The 20,173-nt window shown below is 38.5% G+C and overlaps 3 protein-coding genes across 10 annotated transcripts; 1 reads left to right on the forward strand and 2 right to left on the reverse strand.

Moving 5' to 3' along the window:
• Positions 1 to 1,642: 1,642 nt before the first annotated feature.
• ERp60 (disulfide-isomerase A3) lies at positions 1,643 to 4,784 on the forward strand. Its single transcript, XM_018448850.1, has 5 exons — positions 1,643 to 1,910; positions 2,697 to 2,928; positions 3,003 to 3,211; positions 3,320 to 3,436; positions 3,514 to 4,784. Exons 1-5 carry the CDS (start codon positions 1,765 to 1,767, stop codon positions 4,286 to 4,288), a joined length of 1,479 nt encoding a protein of 492 aa, XP_018304352.1. The 5' UTR covers positions 1,643 to 1,764; the 3' UTR covers positions 4,289 to 4,784.
• Positions 4,785 to 7,366: 2,582 nt separating this feature from the next.
• Rho1 (ras-like GTP-binding protein Rho1) lies at positions 7,367 to 13,440 on the reverse strand. Of its 6 annotated transcripts, none has more exons than XM_018448852.1 (5): positions 12,780 to 13,428; positions 11,281 to 11,479; positions 8,148 to 8,308; positions 7,675 to 8,058; positions 7,367 to 7,496 (listed from the first exon to the last, which is right to left on the reverse strand). In XM_018448852.1, the coding sequence occupies exons 2-5, from the start codon at positions 11,303 to 11,305 to the stop codon at positions 7,458 to 7,460; spliced, it is 609 nt and encodes a 202-aa protein (XP_018304354.1). In that variant the 5' UTR covers positions 11,306 to 11,479; positions 12,780 to 13,428; the 3' UTR covers positions 7,367 to 7,457. The 6 variants fall into 6 exon arrangements, with proteins under 6 accessions (XP_018304354.1, XP_018304353.1, XP_018304355.1 ...); XM_018448851.1 differs by having other exon boundaries at positions 11,281 to 11,484; XM_018448853.1 differs by lacking the exon at positions 12,780 to 13,428 and adding an exon at positions 11,740 to 12,041.
• A 1,707-nt stretch (positions 13,441 to 15,147) lies between these two features.
• On the reverse strand, positions 15,148 to 18,921 carry LOC108723345 (small glutamine-rich tetratricopeptide repeat-containing protein alpha). Of its 3 annotated transcripts, none has more exons than XM_018449044.1 (4): positions 18,811 to 18,921; positions 17,695 to 18,037; positions 17,164 to 17,622; positions 15,148 to 16,840 (listed from the first exon to the last, which is right to left on the reverse strand). In XM_018449044.1, the coding sequence occupies exons 2-4, from the start codon at positions 18,012 to 18,014 to the stop codon at positions 16,729 to 16,731; spliced, it is 891 nt and encodes a 296-aa protein (XP_018304546.1). In that variant the 5' UTR covers positions 18,015 to 18,037; positions 18,811 to 18,921; the 3' UTR covers positions 15,148 to 16,728. The 3 variants fall into 3 exon arrangements, with proteins under 3 accessions (XP_018304546.1, XP_018304548.1, XP_018304547.1); XM_018449046.1 differs by lacking the exon at positions 18,811 to 18,921 and adding an exon at positions 18,692 to 18,782; XM_018449045.1 differs by lacking the exon at positions 18,811 to 18,921 and adding an exon at positions 18,431 to 18,528.
• Positions 18,922 to 20,173: the final 1,252 nt, after the last annotated feature.

The raw sequence follows: 20,173 nt of genomic DNA on the forward strand, positions 1-20,173 counted from the left end.
CAATCAATATTAAAATACCTATAACGGTCGAAGCTGGATCTTTAATGCTTAAATAATTCAATCTTGAATTACTAAATATACTACATATACACTTGCATATATACAGTTTTTCAGCATATTAACATCTTTATAATATGATGCCTGATTGAGCATTAAAATTATTAAAATTACTTGTCAATTTATAATTCGTGAGTTTACTACAGTAGTTTAATTGCGTTTATATAGTCCGGAAAAGAATTCGGCGCGCGCAGTTCGAAAGATTACAAATATGATATGTATGCATATATGTAGTATATTTAGTAATTCAAGATTGAAGCATTAAAGATCCAGCTTCGGCCGTTATAGGCATTTTAATATTGATTGTGTTCTCACATAAACGATCTAAAATAATATTATCTTAATAGTTAAATCTTAATAATTATAATAACAATAAGATTATTTAATAATCTTAATCTTACTCTTTTGTTTATCCATTAGATAAATTACCATATGATTTAGCCGAAGATGGAACAATCAGCCCTAAGAATTCGAAAAAAGATAAATATAGTAAGTAAATAAATAGTAATAGTAATAAATAGTAACAGTAGTTTTCTAAGAATTAGAAAAAAGATTATATAAGTAATAGTTGGACCAAAGTTAAAGTTAATGCAGTGATAGAAATTGGTATGGAGACAACTTCATCAACAATGTATTCGAATATATTATCTGACATTATCTTCTGGTCGCCTCGAGGTCGCATCTTGTGTTATCAGATAAGTATATACCAGAGGTATAATAATAAAAACATGTATATATGGTGCATGTATATCGAGTAAAACTTCTTCGATTTCATAGTCTCAGATTTGTTCGAAAATTCTTTTTTGAAATTATTTAAATTCTCTAAGAATCTCCAGAAATCAAAATTAAATATTTTGTCAATTTATAATTAAAGAAACTGCAGTATCTTTCCCAATAAACGAGAATGGATTGAAATGGATTCAGATTTTCAGAAATATGGATTCACGAATGTTAAAGTAAATGCTTTTCAATCCTGAATGCATTTTTATTCATTTATAGGAATTACATGGAGTATATCTCCACGCCTTTCAATCTAAAAATAATATCAGCTGTTTCAGTGCATTGTGGATACTGTTTAATTCTAAATTTTGAATAGGAAATGCAGTTTTCGCATCCAATTGAATCTAATTGAATCCAATTGAATTCAATTAAATCTAAAAAGAGTATTTGCTATTTAAAATACGTATTCGGATAGAAAAAATTTTAATCCATTCTTGTTTACTGGGTTCGGAATAAGGATTTTTATTTAGAATCCAGTGTGACTTATCTAACTATAATCAGCTAAATCCAGACGTTGATCTGTTTAAGAATCGAAATCAAATCTCGATTTGCAAAAATGTAGATTTAAAGACTATCAATCTTTCGATTTGTCAAACTCGTCGGATAAGAAATCGCATAGCATGAATTTTTTCTGGACACCGGGTATCCTGCGCATAAGTGATAAACTGACCAATCGGCGCGCAGGCAGCAAGCCACTCAATTGGTACACGAGGCGATAGGTTAGCCAATCGGCGCGCTAGCGGTACGCCAGCCAATCAGCGTGCGACAGCACCTCGCGGTCCGCGTCGCGTTACTCGCGTATCGCCAGCCACGGTACTTCGTGGAAGAGCCACGTCTACGGTGACGGACGGACGGACGGGTAGGTGTCTGAATACTGACAGACGTTTCTTCCAACCATCAGTAATCACACAACCCACTGCCGTGAGGATGTTGCGAAAGTGCCTGTTTGTTCTACCGTTGCTGCTGCTCGGCGTCCTCGCCGACGAGAAGGATGTCCTGGAACTCACCGATGAGACCTTCGAGAGCGAGCTCGAGCGTCACGAGAACACGCTCGTCATGTTTTACGCACCATGGTGAGAGACTCCTTCGTCGGGTCTGTCTTTTTTGGCCGCGTTGTATCGACGCCTTTCTCTCGCATTTACGAACTACCGCTTGAAACTTCTGCATTCGCAATAAAACGAAATATTCGCGAAGAAGGATAGAGAGAAAAATTGCGGATAGCTGGGATTAAAGAGAAACGGAGCATTCGTCATTAACTAAGTGGAAACCGTTTGAGAAGCTCTTTATAGTGTAATTAATCTGTGTTGCGTTGTAATACGAAGTCTTTGTTGACGATAAGATTCGTATCTTCCATCGAGAGATATACTTTTTGCGCGTCTAACTGAAACGCAAAACGCCGGCATACGGTATTAAATTAGCTTTGATGACGTATCCAAATTTCTAATGTCTCTAAAATCTGACGAATGAACAGTTATCTTTATTTGGTATCTTGCAACATAGATATTAAAGCTTTTTCACTGTGTGAATCGTACATTTTTCTTTTTTTATCTTTTTGTTCTTTTCTATATTCTTTTCTTTTTCTAGTTTTTACATTATTATTTTATTTAAAAGGATATAAACTAAAAAAAGATATTTGCTTTAAGATTAAAACTTGTTTTGAACGTAGATATAAAAAAAAAAGCTAAAGTATAATTCTAATTCTATTTTTAGAGATTATATAGCTTTATATATACTATATAAAACTATAGCTATTGAATATTCATCTCAAAAGAGTTTATTACAAATTAGCTTGTCATGTTATTAATTATTGCATAATTCTTAAGAGGAAATTAATGAAATGTGTTATTTTGTTGCCACAGGTGTGGGCATTGTAAACGTCTGAAGCCAGAATATGCAAAAGCAGCTGAGCTGCTCATAGGTAGCGAGCCACCAATCACGCTCGCCAAAGTCGATTGTACAGAGGCTGGAAAGGATACGTGCAACAAGTTTTCCGTCAATGGTTATCCGACACTCAAAATCTTTGAGCATAATGAGGTCAGGTCTGACTATAACGGTCCTAGAGAAGCAGCCGGCATTGTTAAGTACATGAAGGTAATATCTAGTATCTTTTATTTATTTATGAAGGTCCAGTTGTACTATTTTCTTACCTGTGATTATCGTTTCAGTCCCAAGTAGGACCGGCATCTCAAGAGTTGACTAGCGAAAAGGCCCACAAGGCGTTCCTAGAAACTGACGAAGTCATCGTAATAGGTTATTTCGAAAAGGATGATTCACCATTGTCTGCAGCATATCATACTGTTTCCAAAAAGCTCAGAGAGAAAGTCAAATTCGCTCACACGTCGGCGAAGGAAGTTTTGGACAAAGTATCTCACAAGTATGTCTCTCTCAAGAATTATAGAGATAATTTTTTTCTGTATTCGGTTGTGAAGAAAATAACTGTTCGAGAAATGAAATATATTAACTAATACACTTCTTGTTTTAGGAATGGAATTGTCCTTTACCGACCAAAGATACTCCAGAACAAATTCGAAGATAACAACATTGTATACAAAGGCAGCGACTCTATTAATGACGTGAACGAATTCGTTACCAAGAACTAGTAAATTTCACCTTTCTCTCTCTATCGAAACTTTTAGGTAATTTTGGAATCACTTTTTAACACTGACTTTGTTACAGCTACGGTATCGTCGGCGTACGCACTCGCGACAACTCGCAGGACTTCAAGAGCCCTCTGGTAATTGCCTACTACAATGTGGATTACGTGAAGAACGCCAAGGGTACGAACTACTGGCGCAATAGAATCATCAAGGTCGCCAAGGACTTCCCCGCGTACTCCTTCGCCATATCTTCTAAGGATGACTTCCAGCACGAACTGAATGACTTTGGCATCGACTACGCAAAGGGCGATAAGCCAATCATTCTAGCACGAGATGATAAGAATCAGAAGTTTGTTCTCAAAGACGAGTTCTCCGTGGACACGTTTGAGACGTTCCTAAAAGATCTGCAGGCCGGTGCTTTGGAACCGTATCTCAAATCCGAGCCAATCCCAGATAGCAATACGGGTAACGTGAAGGTCGCGGTTGCCAAGAATTTCGACGAAGTCGTCGTCAATAACGGCAAAGATACACTAATCGAGTTTTACGCGCCCTGGTGCGGCCACTGTAAGAAACTGGCACCAGTATTTGACGAATTAGGCGAGAAACTGGTGGACGAAGATATCGAGATCATTAAATTCGACGCCACAGCGAACGACGTACCAGCGCCGTACGAAGTACGCGGTTTCCCGACGCTCTACTGGGCGCCCAAGGATGCTAAGGATAATCCAGTCAGATATGAGGGCGGTCGCGAGCCTGACGACTTCATCAAGTATATCGCCAAGCACTCCACCGACGAGCTCAAAGGCTACGATCGCAAGGGCAAGGCGCTGAAACCTAGAACTGATGAACTATAAGACATTAACCTATGTAAACGATCACAAAGTTCGTTTTTGCATTTTTTAATGCATCAATCTACGAAGCGATCCGCGAGTTTTTCTCACGTAATACGCAAAGCAACTCGAGTACAAGATCGAGCAAATGTGTATAAACAGAAATAACTCTTAGAGTGCAGATATCATGGGTTTTCCGCGAGACGTTTTGCAATAAGTGATGGATATTCGAATGGGGGGGAGGGAGGGGGAGGGAGGGGAGTGTCTCTAGCATATAGGATTGTCTACATATACTAATTGTATACTTTGTAACGATTGTATGACGTGATAAAACGCGTAGAACTGATTTGAAATTTTTTTCCGCAACATGCTTTCCCAGGATGTTTGGCGAATTATGAAGTTATACAGAAAACAACACTCCATTCCATTTCGCGTGTTTCGACTACTCTAAGTTAAGAGATAATGCAGCGATTTATGTTTATATATAAAAGAGCCAAAATAAATTGTTTTATAAGAAAAACGTCAAGATTTTCTATTCTTTTTCCTAAAGCCAATTATAAGTATCGTTTATGATGTACATACGAATAGTATCACGTTAAAATAAAAAAAGATACTAACAAATAAAATTTTCTCGCTTTTATTAACGGGTCATCCAGCAGTAGAACCGATTATATACGTCATAAGAAATGTTTATTGTTAGTTACAATTTGTTATCATAGCGTTCGTAGGTTAATCATACAGTCTTACATACAAAAGCTTAATTAGTAGTTTTGCAGAAAAAGGGTGTGAGCCGGTAGAAAGATTTCGGAAGTCCAAATCAATGATCCCTTTTCCTTTTTCCTGATTCACAAAAATCGGATTTAGTATTTCACGCACACACACATCGGAAAAAAACTGCCGATACTTCTCTCATATTTCTTGGGTTTTTCTTCTTGTACAAATCAGTTAAACACGAGTCTCAAAATATCTCTACTTATGAAAAAGATTAGCTTATGGCAATCATATAAGATCGCGTTTTATCGATAAGGTAATCTTGAGGTTTACGGAGCCTTTTAGGAAAAAGTACTCGTGTGCCTGTATGTGTGTGTATATGTATTTGTGCGGGCGTAGGAGATGCATGCATATCTTCTTTCCTTCTCTTAGTGTTAGCTCGTCGAAAAGAACGGCTCGTTCGATCGAACGCGCGTTGATCAATTTCATGTGACTGTATTAAAAGCCTGTTTTTCTAAACGATCAAGCTTGTTTTCGTTAATTTTTGCTTATTGCTCTCTTTCTCTGTTTATGCCATGCGACGGAATATATATATATATATATACATATATATATACATGAGTAGTGTGGTGTGTAAATGTGTGTGTATGTGTGTGTGCTCTGGAAAAACGATATTTGAATCTTGACGCGCGTATGTTTATCGTGATACGCGAAAATGTGGTAGAGTTTATATCATATATGTATATACACAATATCTCGGGTGCGTAATTGATACAATATACGTATGTACGTATATAGAGATGTGTATATATAATTTATATATATATATATATATACACATTTATATATCACGAAACTCAATATAAAAAGAACACTTTCGAGCTTCACAGCGACGCGCGACCTGTAGAGTGGAGCGTGTATTCGACACGTATTTCCCAAAGCACTCATTAACTCAGGCAAACTTAATCGCTTAATATACATCTCCCATTCTATCGTCATCTCTCTTTCTCACTTTCTTTCTCCGCCTTCCTTCCTTTTCTTTCCTTTCTACGAATCCGTCGTGCGCGCGTTTGCTCATGGCAGAAGTATCTTAAGTAAGTGTCGCTAAGCTTCTTTTTCCTTCAGGTGTCTTTGAGAAGTTTCGTAAAAGCGTACTGTGTAATAACAAGATCTACTATTCGCTAAGAGAAACGAGGAGAGAACTTAGTGAACACAATTCCGCAGTCGAGCCCATTGAATTAACGGCCGAGAGAGGCATCGCGTTACGCGGCCGTTAATTCAACATCACCTTTGTAAGAGACAATTTTTTCATTACAATAATCTTACAGATTAGACGGATCTATAGAAGACGAGTGTAGCATCATCCTTTCTCTTTTCATCGCGGCATAAACGACAGCATAAGCGAAACGGGAAGAGCTCATGGCGAAACAAATAGGTCGAACATTGGTGTGAATTTTACGAAACAGCTCGGCTCTACAATTGTGGCACACAAAATTAAGCGAGATATACGGCGTCGTTGTACGCAACCGATAATCTCCGAGTTTAGTACATCATACGCTAAAGATATCGATGGCGTATGTGTATAAAAAAACGCAAATCGCAAGTCCAGTCACGGTTTGGTCATACACAAAGAACGCGTTCCCCGAAATACATAAATATAAATGTAGTCGCTGTTATAATCTCCGTTATGTTAGTATCATCGTACAATAATTATAATAAAGTAATAATAATAATAATAATAAAATATAATAATACACACATTTAATCTAATTGATATCTTAAAAGTCAAAGTGATCTGCTGATCTATCTATGCGCGTTTATAATATAATAAATGTTCGTTTACTTTCTTTTCATCATTTAAAATTCACAAAAATGCAACGATTTTTAATAAAAAAGCAAGATGCAAGATTCAAAGTTCTCTCGAATTGTTTCTCTGAGTCTTATTACTCTTTGAGTGTATTTTGCACGTTTTGCGTATTCAACATTTTGATATTCTAACTTATTGATATTTTATCTCAATTCGCTCAAAAATTTTTCTTTCATTTTGTTTATTACCAAAATAAAGAGACACTACGATTAAAAAATAAAGGTGTAGAATGCATATAATAATTATAATAATATTAATTATATTAATGACAATAATAATAATAGTAGTAATTACTACAATGATAAAGTTAATTGTGTACCGTAGATAGCTGTTGGTATGACAATCATTTTTTTTGTTTTAATCATTTAATTCCGTAAGATTATAAGTATACTTGTATTGAATTTAGTTAGTATTGCTCGAGTTCTATCAGTGTTTCATTGATATGAAACTAAAAGGACTCGAGAAATACTAAGTAAATTCAATACAAGTATACTTATAATCTTATGGAAAACTATAATGTACATCTTGTCTGCGGTATTATGACTAGCTTTTTTGCAGCTAGTTCCGCAATTCCGTAATTTTGCCCATAACCACGGGCTCACTTGTCACAACATCTTAAAAAAGCCTACACCTTCCCCTCTTCTTCTTCTTTACCTAAGATTTTAAGATATATTTGCATTAATACGTGTATTAACAACGATAACAATAAATATCAAGTAATATTGTAATATTAAAATATATAATATTAACTCCCAACTTAACGATTTGGGACCAACTCTGATTTTCTCATTTTTTTTAGTAATTACTATTAGAATAGGTAATTGAAACGTACTTGTAATGCAGCTCGAGTTGCCGTTTCGAAAACTTCCCTTACGCCTTCCTTGCTTTTGGCAGAACACTCAAGGTAGGCGAAAGCATTGATTTTCTCCGCCATGGCCCTACCCTCCTCAGGCTTAACTGGCTCTTGTTTCATCTTGCCGAGCTCCTTGATGGTATTAGGATCATTGCGCAAGTCTTTTTTATTTCCAACAAGGATAATGGGCACGTTTGGGCAGAAGTGCTTCACCTCTGGTGTCCACTTCTCGGGAATGTTCTCCAAGGAATCGGGACTATCGATGGAGAAGCACATTAAGATAACATCCGTGTCTGGATACGACAACGGACGCAACCTGTCGTAATCTTCTTGTCCAGCTGTGTCCCAAAGAGCCAGTTCCACCTGTTCGAAGAAGCGAGAAAGGTCGTTAAGAGGAATTTTAGCAGATCTTTTGACGAAGGTAATAAGGAAAATATTTTAACGAGACGCACCTGTTTACCATCCACCTCGATATCGGCGACATAGTTCTCGAATACTGTGGGTACGTACACCTCAGGAAACTGATCTTTGCTGAACACTATGAGAAGACATGTTTTACCACAAGCACCATCGCCTACAATAACCAACTTCTTCCTAATGGCTGCCATGAATCCTAAAATACAAAAGAGTATACGTGGTATGTATAGTGGTAGTGAAACAAAAATCGGCATGATGATGTATAGTTTGACACTGTTCATTTAGAACATTTATCACTTTAGAAATGTATGAGAATATTGATTGATACGAAAAGCAGAACGTGTGGCATGGTACATTTATTACAAGTTAGTGATAACTTTCACAATTGCGATCAAATCGATACCAAAATCCTAATGTACTAAAATCGTCAAATCCTCTCTACTGTATCGTAATATTATTGTATATGGAATGTACATATTTACATATATATAAAAAAGAACTTGACAATATATATAGATTTATTTTATCTTAAACGACTAATTCGTATTATCGGTTTATCAATGTAGTTTTATCTGCATAAAGGGGGAGATAATACTCTGTGTGCCTCAAGGTGAAATCCCGGGGGGGAGGCATCTTATATATTTTTATAACTGTCAAAAAATGGGCGGTCCTCCACCAATAATAACTTACTACTTTTTACAGATATAGTATTCTTTTTTTATTATTCCGATTAATTTCGCAATCATATTGTGTTCAATGCGATAACGTTCGCTAGTTATGCTTTTATCGCGTTTCTCGCTAATTGTGACTCATTTGTACGAAGCATAACATATTTTCAAACTGTTTCCATCTTACGTATGAAGTAATCGGGCAGAATAGACTTTCTTACTAACATTATCTATACAACAAGTAACCTTATGCTTGTTAAGTGTAAAAGATGAGCGTTACTCTGTAAATTCAAATCTTTCAGGACATGTACTTTACGTGTCAACATATACAGTTTGGAATACCTTACAATCTAAGAGATAACACCAAATTGATATCGATTAAGAATTTCGATCAACTAATTGCGATATTATACAGGAAACTACCAGGTCGTTTGAACTAAAAGCATGCGGAGTGAAAGATTCGTGGCATACATGAATCATATTACGGAAAACGAAATATATCGATAAGACGCAAGAGATATCTGGAAAGAATTAAGAATTAGAGTCAGTGATTGATTACATTAGTAAACTTGCTTCCCTTATACAGCGTCAGTTACTTACTACAATTAGAGTGGAGCAGAGCAAATACTTGTAATCGAAAGCGTGTAATACAAATACGAAAGAAGTGATAAGGCTAAGAAGCGTTCTTCAGGATAGAGTTAGGAAGAAGAAAATTAGGGTGAACCTTCGTGAGACTGTGTAACTCGCGTTATCTACACCTCTTCTTGTCGGAGCGTAATAAAATAATGTCTCAAACCTCGTAAGCTATTTTATTCCTTGCTTTTTTCTTCCTCGATTTTATCGCAGTCTCTACTTCAGAAGTCGATCTCATAGAAGACGATGTCTTCCTTTTGGGAGAATAAAAATTCCCTTTGGCTGCTTTACTATTTTACTTGTGGTATCAATATATTACTATTTACAAAGCAAGTGACAAGAAAGAGATATATTCTAAACTCCTGTAGTCTACTCGATCGCGTTACGAAAAAGCGGGACCTACGAGGACCGAAGTCTTTAGGATACTGACTGGGTCGTACCTGATACCGATACCTGATAAAACATCGGTTTGCTTGGCAATCCGATGCACGAGCCCACGATGGTTTCCATCATGTTTTTAATCATTCTTTCAGCGTCTCTGTTTTAAGTGGACATTTTATATGTTAGATATAGGTAAAGGAAGCTGCGAGATGAACGCATATACACCATACAGCACACATATCAATAAATGCATATATATTTTCATATATATATATTTCATATTTAAATATATATATACATTCTGTTCTATGTTAAAAATTGCATAAATCCGAGATCTTCCTTCATTATAGACTACATGAAACTTAAAAGACTGTTTCTTAATTCTTTCCCTTCTGATATTAAAAAGAAAGAAATGTATACATATGATATATGTATACATATACATATTCTACACGGTACGTATGTATATATATATATGCTACGAGGTTTTCAGCAGGCGATTGTCAGTACGTATTCAACGACCTATGTACACATTTCAATTGATATATTACATTCGTTGTGGCTCTTTCTACATAAGGTAGGGTCTTTAATATTTTACTACATTCAGGACAGCATGACATACGAAATGTAACATTTATAGTAGTGCCTTATATTGATTGGTCCACACACAAGGGTCACATTTATTATATCAAGTTCTTTTCAATCAAAGACTGTACCTTATGCAGTGAAATGATAATCTATCAAAAGACTACATGCAAAGAAAAGAAGACATTGGTAAAATTACTTGCAGTTAGGCATGCAATATCAAATGCTGTATGTATCCATTAGAGAAGAACCATCCAACAAAACGTAAATCAAATCCGGTGGTGCACTGTACAAATATGTACATGACAATGCGCTATATAGAGTCCCACAAGAATTCAAAGGCAATCTCAACCTTTAAGGCGCCACACGTTCGACAATCTGAAATATGGTCACCTACTAAAAAAAAAAAGCGAATTAAAAGAGCGACTAACTCAAAAAGAAGTTACTAAATGATAGCAACAAAGGGAGAAAAAAGCTTGGATGCAAAAGTTTGGCCCCTCATGTCTTGTATCTCATCGCAATAATAAAGTATGATGATATTCAGCCAAGTTACACAAAAACGAAAGCACATGAAATATTGTCTATGAGGTACAAGAGAGTCGCCACAAGAATTTCTTCCTGTTGACAGAATGTCAACTCAAATCAGATATCGTCTCTCTTTCAGCCTCGAAAACGAAGCCGGCCGAGCGTTTCGCGCGACGGACGATCGCGTCCACGTCGATATCACGATTCCCGACACGCAGGAACGAGTCCTTTGTTTCGCAATTTACACACGTCGCTCACAACTTATCGGAAAGGGGGAGAGAGAAAAAGAGAGAGAGAAAGAGGGTGTGAGAAAAAAGTACATGCCGCTACATGAAACGAGTGTCGATAGAATATTGTACGTCAAGCTGGGACCAACCCTTTCGTGTATTTCTTCGAAACATAGAGTTCCACGAGGACGAGCAAGCGATCGGCGTCAGAAGACATGCAGCAGTCACCTCTGATGACCCCTAAATCCAGTTGCCGAGCGCCTCTCCTACGAGGACGACAATATTGCTACCTCGGGAGGGGTGTGTGTATGTGTTCCTTTCAATCGCGCTTGTCACTCATTACACCCTCTGTGCTTGAAACAAAAGGAAGACGTACTCGCGGTTTTCGTAAAGATGAGAAGTAGAGGTAGAATCATAGAGAAAGAGAAAGAGAACAAGCGTAGAGTTAAAAGAGACAGACCTGAATCTCTTTTCACACTTTTTCGCATCGGAAACGTCTCAAAAGAGAGTGAGAAGAGAAAGAGAGAAAGATAGATAGAAATAAAGTTTAAAAAGAGTATATCTAAAGCGAACGAGACCTAAGGAGTATGTCTCTCGGCGAAACTAACCTATACTTTCCACCGCGATGAGGACGGATAGCGAACAACGGCCAAGGTCGCACTGTCGCAGAGGCGAAAGAGGAAAGCGCGCGCGCGCGCGCGTAGGAGAGAAAGACGAAAGGAGATTTCGTAGCGGATACTCAGGACGCCATCGATGACGCAAGTGCCTAGAAGACGCTAACGATGACGCGAGATTCTCGGGAGACGCCACTAACGTCCGGGATGTCCGGCAGGTCCGCCCGTTCGCTCGCTCACGCTATTTGCACTCTTCTGCACTCGCTCGCGTATACGAGGCGTCCGTACTCGCGCACTCGCGGTGGCACGGAGAAAGGAGGCGAGGTGTAGAAAGTGCCGATCGAGAGTAACAGACCTCGGTGATCCAGGAGCGCGTTCCTTTCAACAGTCGCGGATTCTCTTTACTTCTTTTCTCTCTCTTTCTTTCTCCTTTTTCCTCTTCAACGCGGTCGCGGAAATCCTTCCCGAGGATCTTTACGCCGATGGGAAAGCGGAGCGCGGTGCGAGAGCGGAATCGAGAGTGGAACGTACCCGAGGTCTCCCCGGACGATGCTGGGCACGTTCGAGGCGCAATCGCGTCACGTCAAAAGCGCGCACGTACCTCAGAATTCGTTTACGCGGGGGCGGGGGAGGTGGGGGGAGAAGAAACGTCGTCGTCGGGCAACATCCGGCACGATCGAGACCGCTGTCACGAAGGCGAGACGTCGACCGATCGTAGATCAGCCGCACAATTACGATTTCGGCCTTCGGGGCGGGGGGGAGGGGGGGGAGCGAAGCGATAAAAGCACAAGGTGTCTGTACTTTTTAACTGCACTCACACGATTTTCCTTTTCTGGAGGAAACTCGCACCACTCGCGAGAACTCGAGAGGGGAGGCGGGGGAGGGGGGAGGGAGGAAGAAAAGGGAAGCGACGGCACGAGAGTGCGTGGTGTGGCGTAACAGGGGGATACACGGAACAATCGTCGCGGCAGTGGAAAGAGGAAGAGAGAAAGAGCGAGAGAAAGAAAGAGAGAGCGAAAGAGGCGTTTACTTACTGGACTAAACGGCCACGTAGTGTCAGGTAGAGCCCGAGAACATTCCAAGAGTTCCGTCGCACGGATTTACTTGCTCGGCTCCGCGGCACTCGGCAGTGGTGGCGGCGGTGACGGCGGCGACCAAGATAACGATGACGACGTGGACGTAGACTAAGCACGAATCGCAAACGCACGACCGACGGGCGACGCGGAATCGAACTTGTGAACTGAACCGAGATACCGTCCAGACACCGTGTTCAGAGCGCGCCTCGCCGTGCGGTGATACCGAGCGGACGAGATTCGCAACGCATGGCACTCCCTCGAGAGCTCCTGGCGCGACCCTCTCTTTCTCTCTCCCCCCCGTCTACTTATCCCTGTCTCGCTCTCTCCCTCTCTCTTCCTTACTCTGCTCACGGAGAAGGAGGCTCCTTTTTTTCTCTCTCTTTTAGCACCGTACTCGAGGCCCGACGTCCCGGTGGGATCTTCAACGCGCCCGGAAACGCTCGCGACGTCCGCACGCACGACGCACCACGCACCCTCTCACCACTCCGATCGGCGTTAATTTAAGATATATTTGCGTATTTACCTGAAATCTTGCGACAGAAAATCAAGAAAATGGCTGCCCTCGTTGGCCACACCTCAATCTGTTGAGTGTGCGGCGAATGGCCGCGGTGGTGGGGGCTGAGCGGCGACAGCGGCAACTTCAGCTCGTCTCAGGGACGTGCCAAGCACCGGCGTACTTAGGGCGATTGTCGCGCTGGCTTCACAAAACCGGGTCAATGATTTTAAATTTATTAGAGTAAACGGGACATTGATTTCGTGCGATACAATATTATTTTTTCATATGTTTTTATTATTTATAACATGCATTGTAACATGACGTTTTCGGTAAATCGAAAATAAAGATTAATTAATTGATTGTAACCATATGACTTTTTCCAAAGAAATGATTCTCATAAGCATATTTAATAACAATAAATTATATTTATGTAAACAGATATCAAAATAATTACTCAATTCCAACGTATTACATCTAATCTGAATAGATGTATTAAATATTAAAAATAAAGAAATTAGACGATTAAAAACGCAACGAATACAAATAAGATAATAAAGATACATAAATGTCTTATCCATTTGTGCGTTATATTTAATCTCTATTCCTAATTTCTTTATTTTCATTTAATTATACTTATCTTGTTCCTAATATTTCTTCTATTGTGAGCGCCTAAATAATATGGAGAAAAAAAAGAACAGAATAGAAAAATCTGAAGATGCAAAAGAATGTGTATTTGGCGGCATATGCTGGATTCACCTTGCATCCGATTTTCGTCACAATACATTTCCACCGATTGTTTGCGAATTCTGATTGATTTTCACGAGAGTCAAGCCGCAACCATCGATCGTAAAAACCGCTGCGAGATCTACAAAATGATTCAACGGGATCCATTTGGAAATTCGCCGTCGCTCTCGGGGCCGCGTGGCGCCCGCCATTCACGACGCCTCGCTCCAGTCCTGCTTCCGAAATCGGCGAATCACGTGTCACCGGCGCGCACCGCACGTCACGGACCTGTGGAAGGAACTTTGCGCACACTTCACGCTTCTCGCTTCGTACCGCTGTCACTTGTAGGCGGATGACGGAAAGGGTTGGAAAATATGTAAATAAGCGGCTGTTCCTCCACCGTGTCTCTGCATTTGCGACCGTTTACCGTCGTTGCGTTGCGACACGTAAATTTGGGAAAATTTAGAGAAACGAAAATGCTCAAAGCATTTCTTGAATCTACACTTCTCTTTGCGTTTTAAGACCGTGCGAGATAAAGATATTGCAAAGTCGACGGAAATATCAAAAAAATGTATAGTATTGCATACATTTTTAGCGTAAAGAATAAAAATTAGTTAATTGATATAAAAAAAGATGTAGTTTTCAAATATTATATATAAAAATCTTTCGAAGTTTTTTTTATTTGTTGCAAGAGAGAAGAATTAATAACCTATTTAATAATTACATCATAATCGCGGAGGAATAATATACAGGAAATTTACGTATCTACACTTTTTCAATCGTGCAGATTTTTTTTTAACCGACAAACTAATTTCACGCTGATGCGTTGCGCTGTGCGTGCTGCACGTAGTGTGTCATTAACCGGCTTATTGGCCGGATAAAATAAATGCCGGCGTCAAGAATTTCCCCCCCAATTGCCTGCGAAATGAAATGGTCTCGAGCGTTATATTTCCTATCCCTCTCCTTTCTTTTACGGAGGAGTTCAAGGACGCGGAGATGGGATTTCTCGATGATGACGTTCGAAGGAATAAAGATTCGAATTAACGGACGAATTAATGAGTAATTCGGAATTCTTCATACACGAACGGAGCTCCGATTCTTTTTTTTAATAAGCAGCACTCTACAGCGCTTTATTCGCGAGCGGACTTTGACAATCAGCTGATCCGAAAGAAAACCTATGAGCTATCCGCTTCTAATCATGGATAACGCTCTCTCTTGAGTGTATCAATCACCAATATAACTGACATATACACGCCATCTGCGCGTGCGTATTCTTAAAAGTATGTGCGCGGGTGTATGTAATACGCGCGCGCGCGTGGTGGCCAAATAAGAATGATGTCATCGCGTGACGCACGTGGAATTGGCCGGCGCTCATCAGCGCTCATGCTCAGCCGGCCGAGTCCATGGAATACGGGGAATGCGGCCGTTAATGAAACTTACGTATGTACGCGCATCTCACCCGAAGAAACCGTATCCGTTGATTATCAACGCGTAGCGAACGCTCGTCTTACAAAGATATCGCCGATAAGTCACGCTCTTCGACCGCAACATATCGCGCAGCTTCTTTTCTTCTTGCGGATAGAAAGCGCATCGCGCGAATTACACTACACTTGTATGCGCCCCTGTCTCTATCTCGTTCAGTTAACGCATCGAAATCGCTCCCCTAAAAAAAAAAAGAAAAAAAAACAAAGGAAACAAGAGATGTAATCAATTCTATCGAGGATTCTTTAGTAACTCACAGCACAACAAGTCAGAGACGAGTGTGTTTGTCGGAAACTTTTTATTTGTTTGTAATTTCGATTTTTTTTCTAAATTATCCATTAATATCTCACAATGGGTGAAGAATTTTCCACTTGTCTAATTGGAAGAAATACGGCGAAATAATAGAAAAGAAATCCGAATATTTCCTTCATGCTACAATTTTTATTACAATTTGTTTGTTAGTATTAGCATGTTGCCGTTATTTTTAATATGCAGTGTGCTAAGAAATTCGTATATTCGAGAAACGTGAGACTGTAAATTTGATATGCAAAAGTTTCCGTCTGTGTTTAGCCCAAAGATTTCATCAATCAACAATCATGCAATAATTATTTTTAAAATGTTGACAGAAAAATTCAATTTCGTACATATGTGTGTAATATAATATGAATAAAATATTAAACAATGATTTGCAATTCGATCGATATCATGAATTCGTGTATATTTCGCGTCAATTGAATGTTCATCAGTTATTCAACCGAGACATTATGAACAGTTGTGTTATATAAATTCACGCGTAGTTATCATTCGTAATACAGTGCACGATCTAGAAATAATGCCCTGGATGATGCGGAAAATTGGATACCACTCAATTATTGTAGTCACTCAAATTATCGTGACAATTAAAAAACATTGTCACGTTGTATCAATCTTTAGCATGCTATAAAAAATTGTACAATAGCTAAAGAGAAGATGAGAAGAGAAGAGAGGCCCGCTGTTACACCCGTAACGGCTAATCTATGAAATGAATTTTATGGTATGCGCGTTATCGCGTACATATATGATAAAATTATCATTGAAGCTGTAAATCTTGCCTTACGGCGTTCGTTAGAAAACGATACAATGTATTGATCTGTAACTACAAATGAGAAAAAGTCAGCTATGATGTCCATAAAGTTCATGTCCATCTATCACACAACCAGCCGTACTTTAATTTTGTTGCGGTGGTTCCGGATCGTTCGGATTGCCGCCCATTTGCCGTCTCAGCGACTCGATCAACTCGGGGTTTGCGTTCTGCATTTGCTGCGCCAATTGTTGGCCTCTGAAATATTTATATGCATACATACAGAATTCACACAAGTCACATATCCCTCATTTGCTACAAGGACACAACTCAAAAAATAGAATTTTCCAGAAAATAAGTTTGAATATTTTGAATCATTAAAATTTTATAATATTAATTTTAAAATACAATTTTAATGTAATAACTGATTTTAAAAAAATAAAAGTTCTTTTTTTCTTTACGTTTTTCCGTTTTTTTTTGCAAGCAACTGGAAAATGATCGTTTTTGAGTTTTGTTGTATATCAGTATATTATTTTTTGAACTAAATGCTAAAATTTATGATTGTATTCTATCAAACTTACGCCTCTATGAGTAATTCCATGCGACCACCCTCTTCCACGTTACCAGACATAAGATTACACATCATGGTCTGCATAGCTGGGTCGGATAACATCTGACGCGCCATATTCATTAAAGAAGGATTGCTTAAAAGAGCGCTCAAATCCATTCCGGGTAAATTAGGGAGAGACTGATTGACACCTAATTGGGCCAATTTCTCTTCCGCCAATTGCAAATTGTTTCGATAACTCTCGTTATCCGGTTCCATCGCTAAGGCTTTCTCATAACTCTCCTTAGCCTCTTTATGCCTCTCCAAACTTGAATATGCTAAACCTAATCGACCGTATGCCTTGCTGTACGATGGATCAATAGAAAGCGCCGTGTTACAGTCTTTAATAGCTAAGGTGTGATTACCAAGTTTGCTATGAACGGCAGCTCTATTACAATAATACACTGCATTGCGAGAATCTAATGTTATTGCCCTGTAAGCGAGCAAGCTTAAGTTAAAAAAAGAACAATATTTACTCAAATTAATAAAAAGAAACTATGCGTACTTTGTGTAATTGGCAAGCGCTTCATGATGTTTCTCTTGTTTCATAAGTGCATTGCCTTCGTTTTTCAATCTTTCTGCTTCAGCTTTTGCTTCCGGCGTAGCTTCTGGACCCAGAACCGGCGTAGCATTCTCCATTGCATTTTTATAAATTTGATGCAGATTTACGTTTGCGGGAGCATCAGAGGCTTGTACATTATAAGCACTCTCCAGACACTGGATTGCTACTTCCAAACTCTCTCGTGAATCAGCAGTTATATCGCCATCTTGCAATTGGTCTGTCAGAAACTTGACAATCGACGAGACTAGTCCCTTGACAGCCATCAGTACTCAGTGAAAAAATGCTCCTGCAAAGAAGACGTTATCCAACATGTTATATTCCATTATCATTATGCTATATATAATATCAAATTACCCTGCAATTAGCAAGTAAAAAACAGTAAAGAAAATTGAAAGGAAAACAGCATTGAGACACAAGAAAGATATGCTAAAGTATATATTTCTTTAATGGAGCACCAGTAATAAAAAAAAACTAAGGCTGATTTCGAATCAAACTTTAATCGAGTTAACCAGTAATTAACTTATCAAATAACAATTGTATTATCTTATTAATAACGGAATTATTAATTTGTTGTTGTTTAACATATGGAAAAGGATTAGATTAGGGACAGCAAGTTACATAGTTTAAAACTATTCTTCTGTTTTAAGAGAACTTTAATTCTGCTGGCTAAGTTAATCACCGAATAAATTTATCAGAATCCGGTCAAAGTCGCCGTGAACGTGGCAGGCGATCAACCGTCGAATTGCGTCTGATTACGCTAATTCATCCTCGGTCAACATAACCAAAAAAAAACAATGTAATGAAAAAGTATCGCCGAGCGCGCTCTCGAGGATCAAACAGGATCAAAGCGGACATTGAAGGGCAAAGAGATTCTTTTTAAGGATTCGACTCTCGATAATTCGGGTCATCGATGACCATAAATGTTTCTCACGCGTTTCATCTAAAATGGCATCAAACCACCGAGCCTCGTGGATGTCGACGTTCGTGACAGCTGATATGAATGAATGTACGTAGCGACCACGATTGAGCAAATCGCGAGGAAACGTGAGATAATCACACCTTTGTCTCGATCAACGGTCGACCTGGAGCAGGAACGGAGCACCGAACGAAACACAGACGGAGGGGAGCCTCCACTCGCGCGCACGTAGAGGTTCGAAGTTGTCTGTCGAAGGTGCCTACTTCACTTCGGTGCGGTTCGCGCGCGCCTCGCGTACCAGCGGCGAACTTCAGTTGCTTCCGCTGTGCGAAGTGGTGCGAAGTTGGTATACGACTTGCATGCTCGTATTTCGCTTCCGAAGAACGGGATCTGAAATGGAGAAATATTTAGGTATACAGCTGTGTATTCAACGAACAGAAAGCTTTATAACGTTTAAATTCGAGGGAATATCTTATGAACCGAAAGCTGTACGAGTAGTAATAACGTTGCGAACGGAAGTTTCTTGAATTTTACACTGACGTTGTTGCATTGCCGAAGGTATGTGAAAAATCCAGCTAAAGCATGTAAAAAAAGTAGCAACGAGTTTTCCACAAGTGTACGATGTATATTTTGTATCGCAATTCACATTGTTTATTATAATTTCACTTATATTTTACGGAAACGTGTAACACATACGCATAACCACGGTTTGAAATCCGGAGGTCACCACTTTAAGTGCGCAAGCGCGCGCTACGATCTGTACTGCGATTGTTTAAACTTACTCTACTGTAAGATAAATAAAATATTGATACAATTTGATACTGTTGTATAAAATAAAATATTCCATCAATTCCCGCGCTGTATTAACGCTTTCATTGCTCATACATTCTATCATTGTTTTTAATTTCGAGAGCCCGACTAATATTTAAATTTTGATTTTAATTAAATAATATTGTGGCAAAAAGAATATATTACAAAAATGTTAAGAATATATATATTCTTATATTAACATGATGAAATGTTATTTTTGTCATTTTTTATAACTTTAAAAGATCTTTTTGGGGTAATGACGATTTTTTTATGAAGTTAAGTTAATTCGCTTTTGATGATTGACTTATTCATGGTAAATAACTTGAAAATTACGTTTTTTTGATTGTGCCATTTTTAAAATAAGGGAGCGATATATGTATAATAAATAATTCTCAATTATTATATTTTACAATATTTAGGTTTTATCATGCCAAATTTTATTCGCAAATAACGTTTTCAACGATATTTGTTTTAACAATATAATAACAATAAGAACAAAATTCATTGATTAATTTTTGCATATTGATTAATTAATTAAATGTAATAATTAATTAATTATAAATAATACAAAATTATTAATAATACAAAAGAGTAAATATACATATTAATAATCATTATCGCCGTGTTATAATTTATAATGCAGTCAATTAACCCATACAGAACATTGAAAGAATGTTGAATGTTGAAGTGTGAATA

This window comes from Mycetomoellerius zeteki, unplaced genomic scaffold (genome assembly GCF_001594055.1).
Source record: "Mycetomoellerius zeteki isolate Tzet28-1 unplaced genomic scaffold, Tzet1.0 scaffold228, whole genome shotgun sequence".
Lineage (NCBI taxonomy): Eukaryota > Metazoa > Arthropoda > Insecta > Hymenoptera > Formicidae > Mycetomoellerius > Mycetomoellerius zeteki.

What these genes read in the sequence shown, in the direction of transcription:
- Rho1 (XM_018448852.1), bottom strand. Translation starts at nt 11,305, where the DNA reads ATGTTTCGAAGAAATACACGAAAGG. An exon ending in TCGAGGTGGATGGTAAACAG is followed by an intron (nt 8,059 to 8,147) that starts GTGCGTCTCGTT and finishes TTCTTCGAACAG; the next exon opens with GTGGAACTGGCTCTTTGGGA. An exon ending in CAACTCGAGCTGCATTACAA is followed by an intron (nt 7,497 to 7,674) that starts GTACGTTTCAAT and finishes TTAAAATCTTAG; the next exon opens with GTAAAGAAGAAGAAGAGGGG.
- ERp60 (XM_018448850.1), top strand. Translation starts at nt 1,765, where the DNA reads ATGTTGCGAAAGTGCCTGTTTGTTCTACCGTTGCTGCTGCTCGGCGTC. An exon ending in GTCATGTTTTACGCACCATG is followed by an intron (nt 1,911 to 2,696) that starts GTGAGAGACTCC and finishes TTGTTGCCACAG; the next exon opens with GTGTGGGCATTGTAAACGTC. An exon ending in GAATTCGTTACCAAGAACTA is followed by an intron (nt 3,437 to 3,513) that starts GTAAATTTCACC and finishes ACTTTGTTACAG; the next exon opens with CTACGGTATCGTCGGCGTAC.
- LOC108723345 (XM_018449044.1), bottom strand. Translation starts at nt 18,014, where the DNA reads ATGGCTGTCAAGGGACTAGTCTCGTCGATTGTCAAGTTTCTGACAGAC. An exon ending in GCGCTTGCCAATTACACAAA is followed by an intron (nt 17,623 to 17,694) that starts GTACGCATAGTT and finishes GCTCGCTTACAG; the next exon opens with GGCAATAACATTAGATTCTC. An exon ending in ATGGAATTACTCATAGAGGC is followed by an intron (nt 16,841 to 17,163) that starts GTAAGTTTGATA and finishes TAAATATTTCAG; the next exon opens with AGGCCAACAATTGGCGCAGC.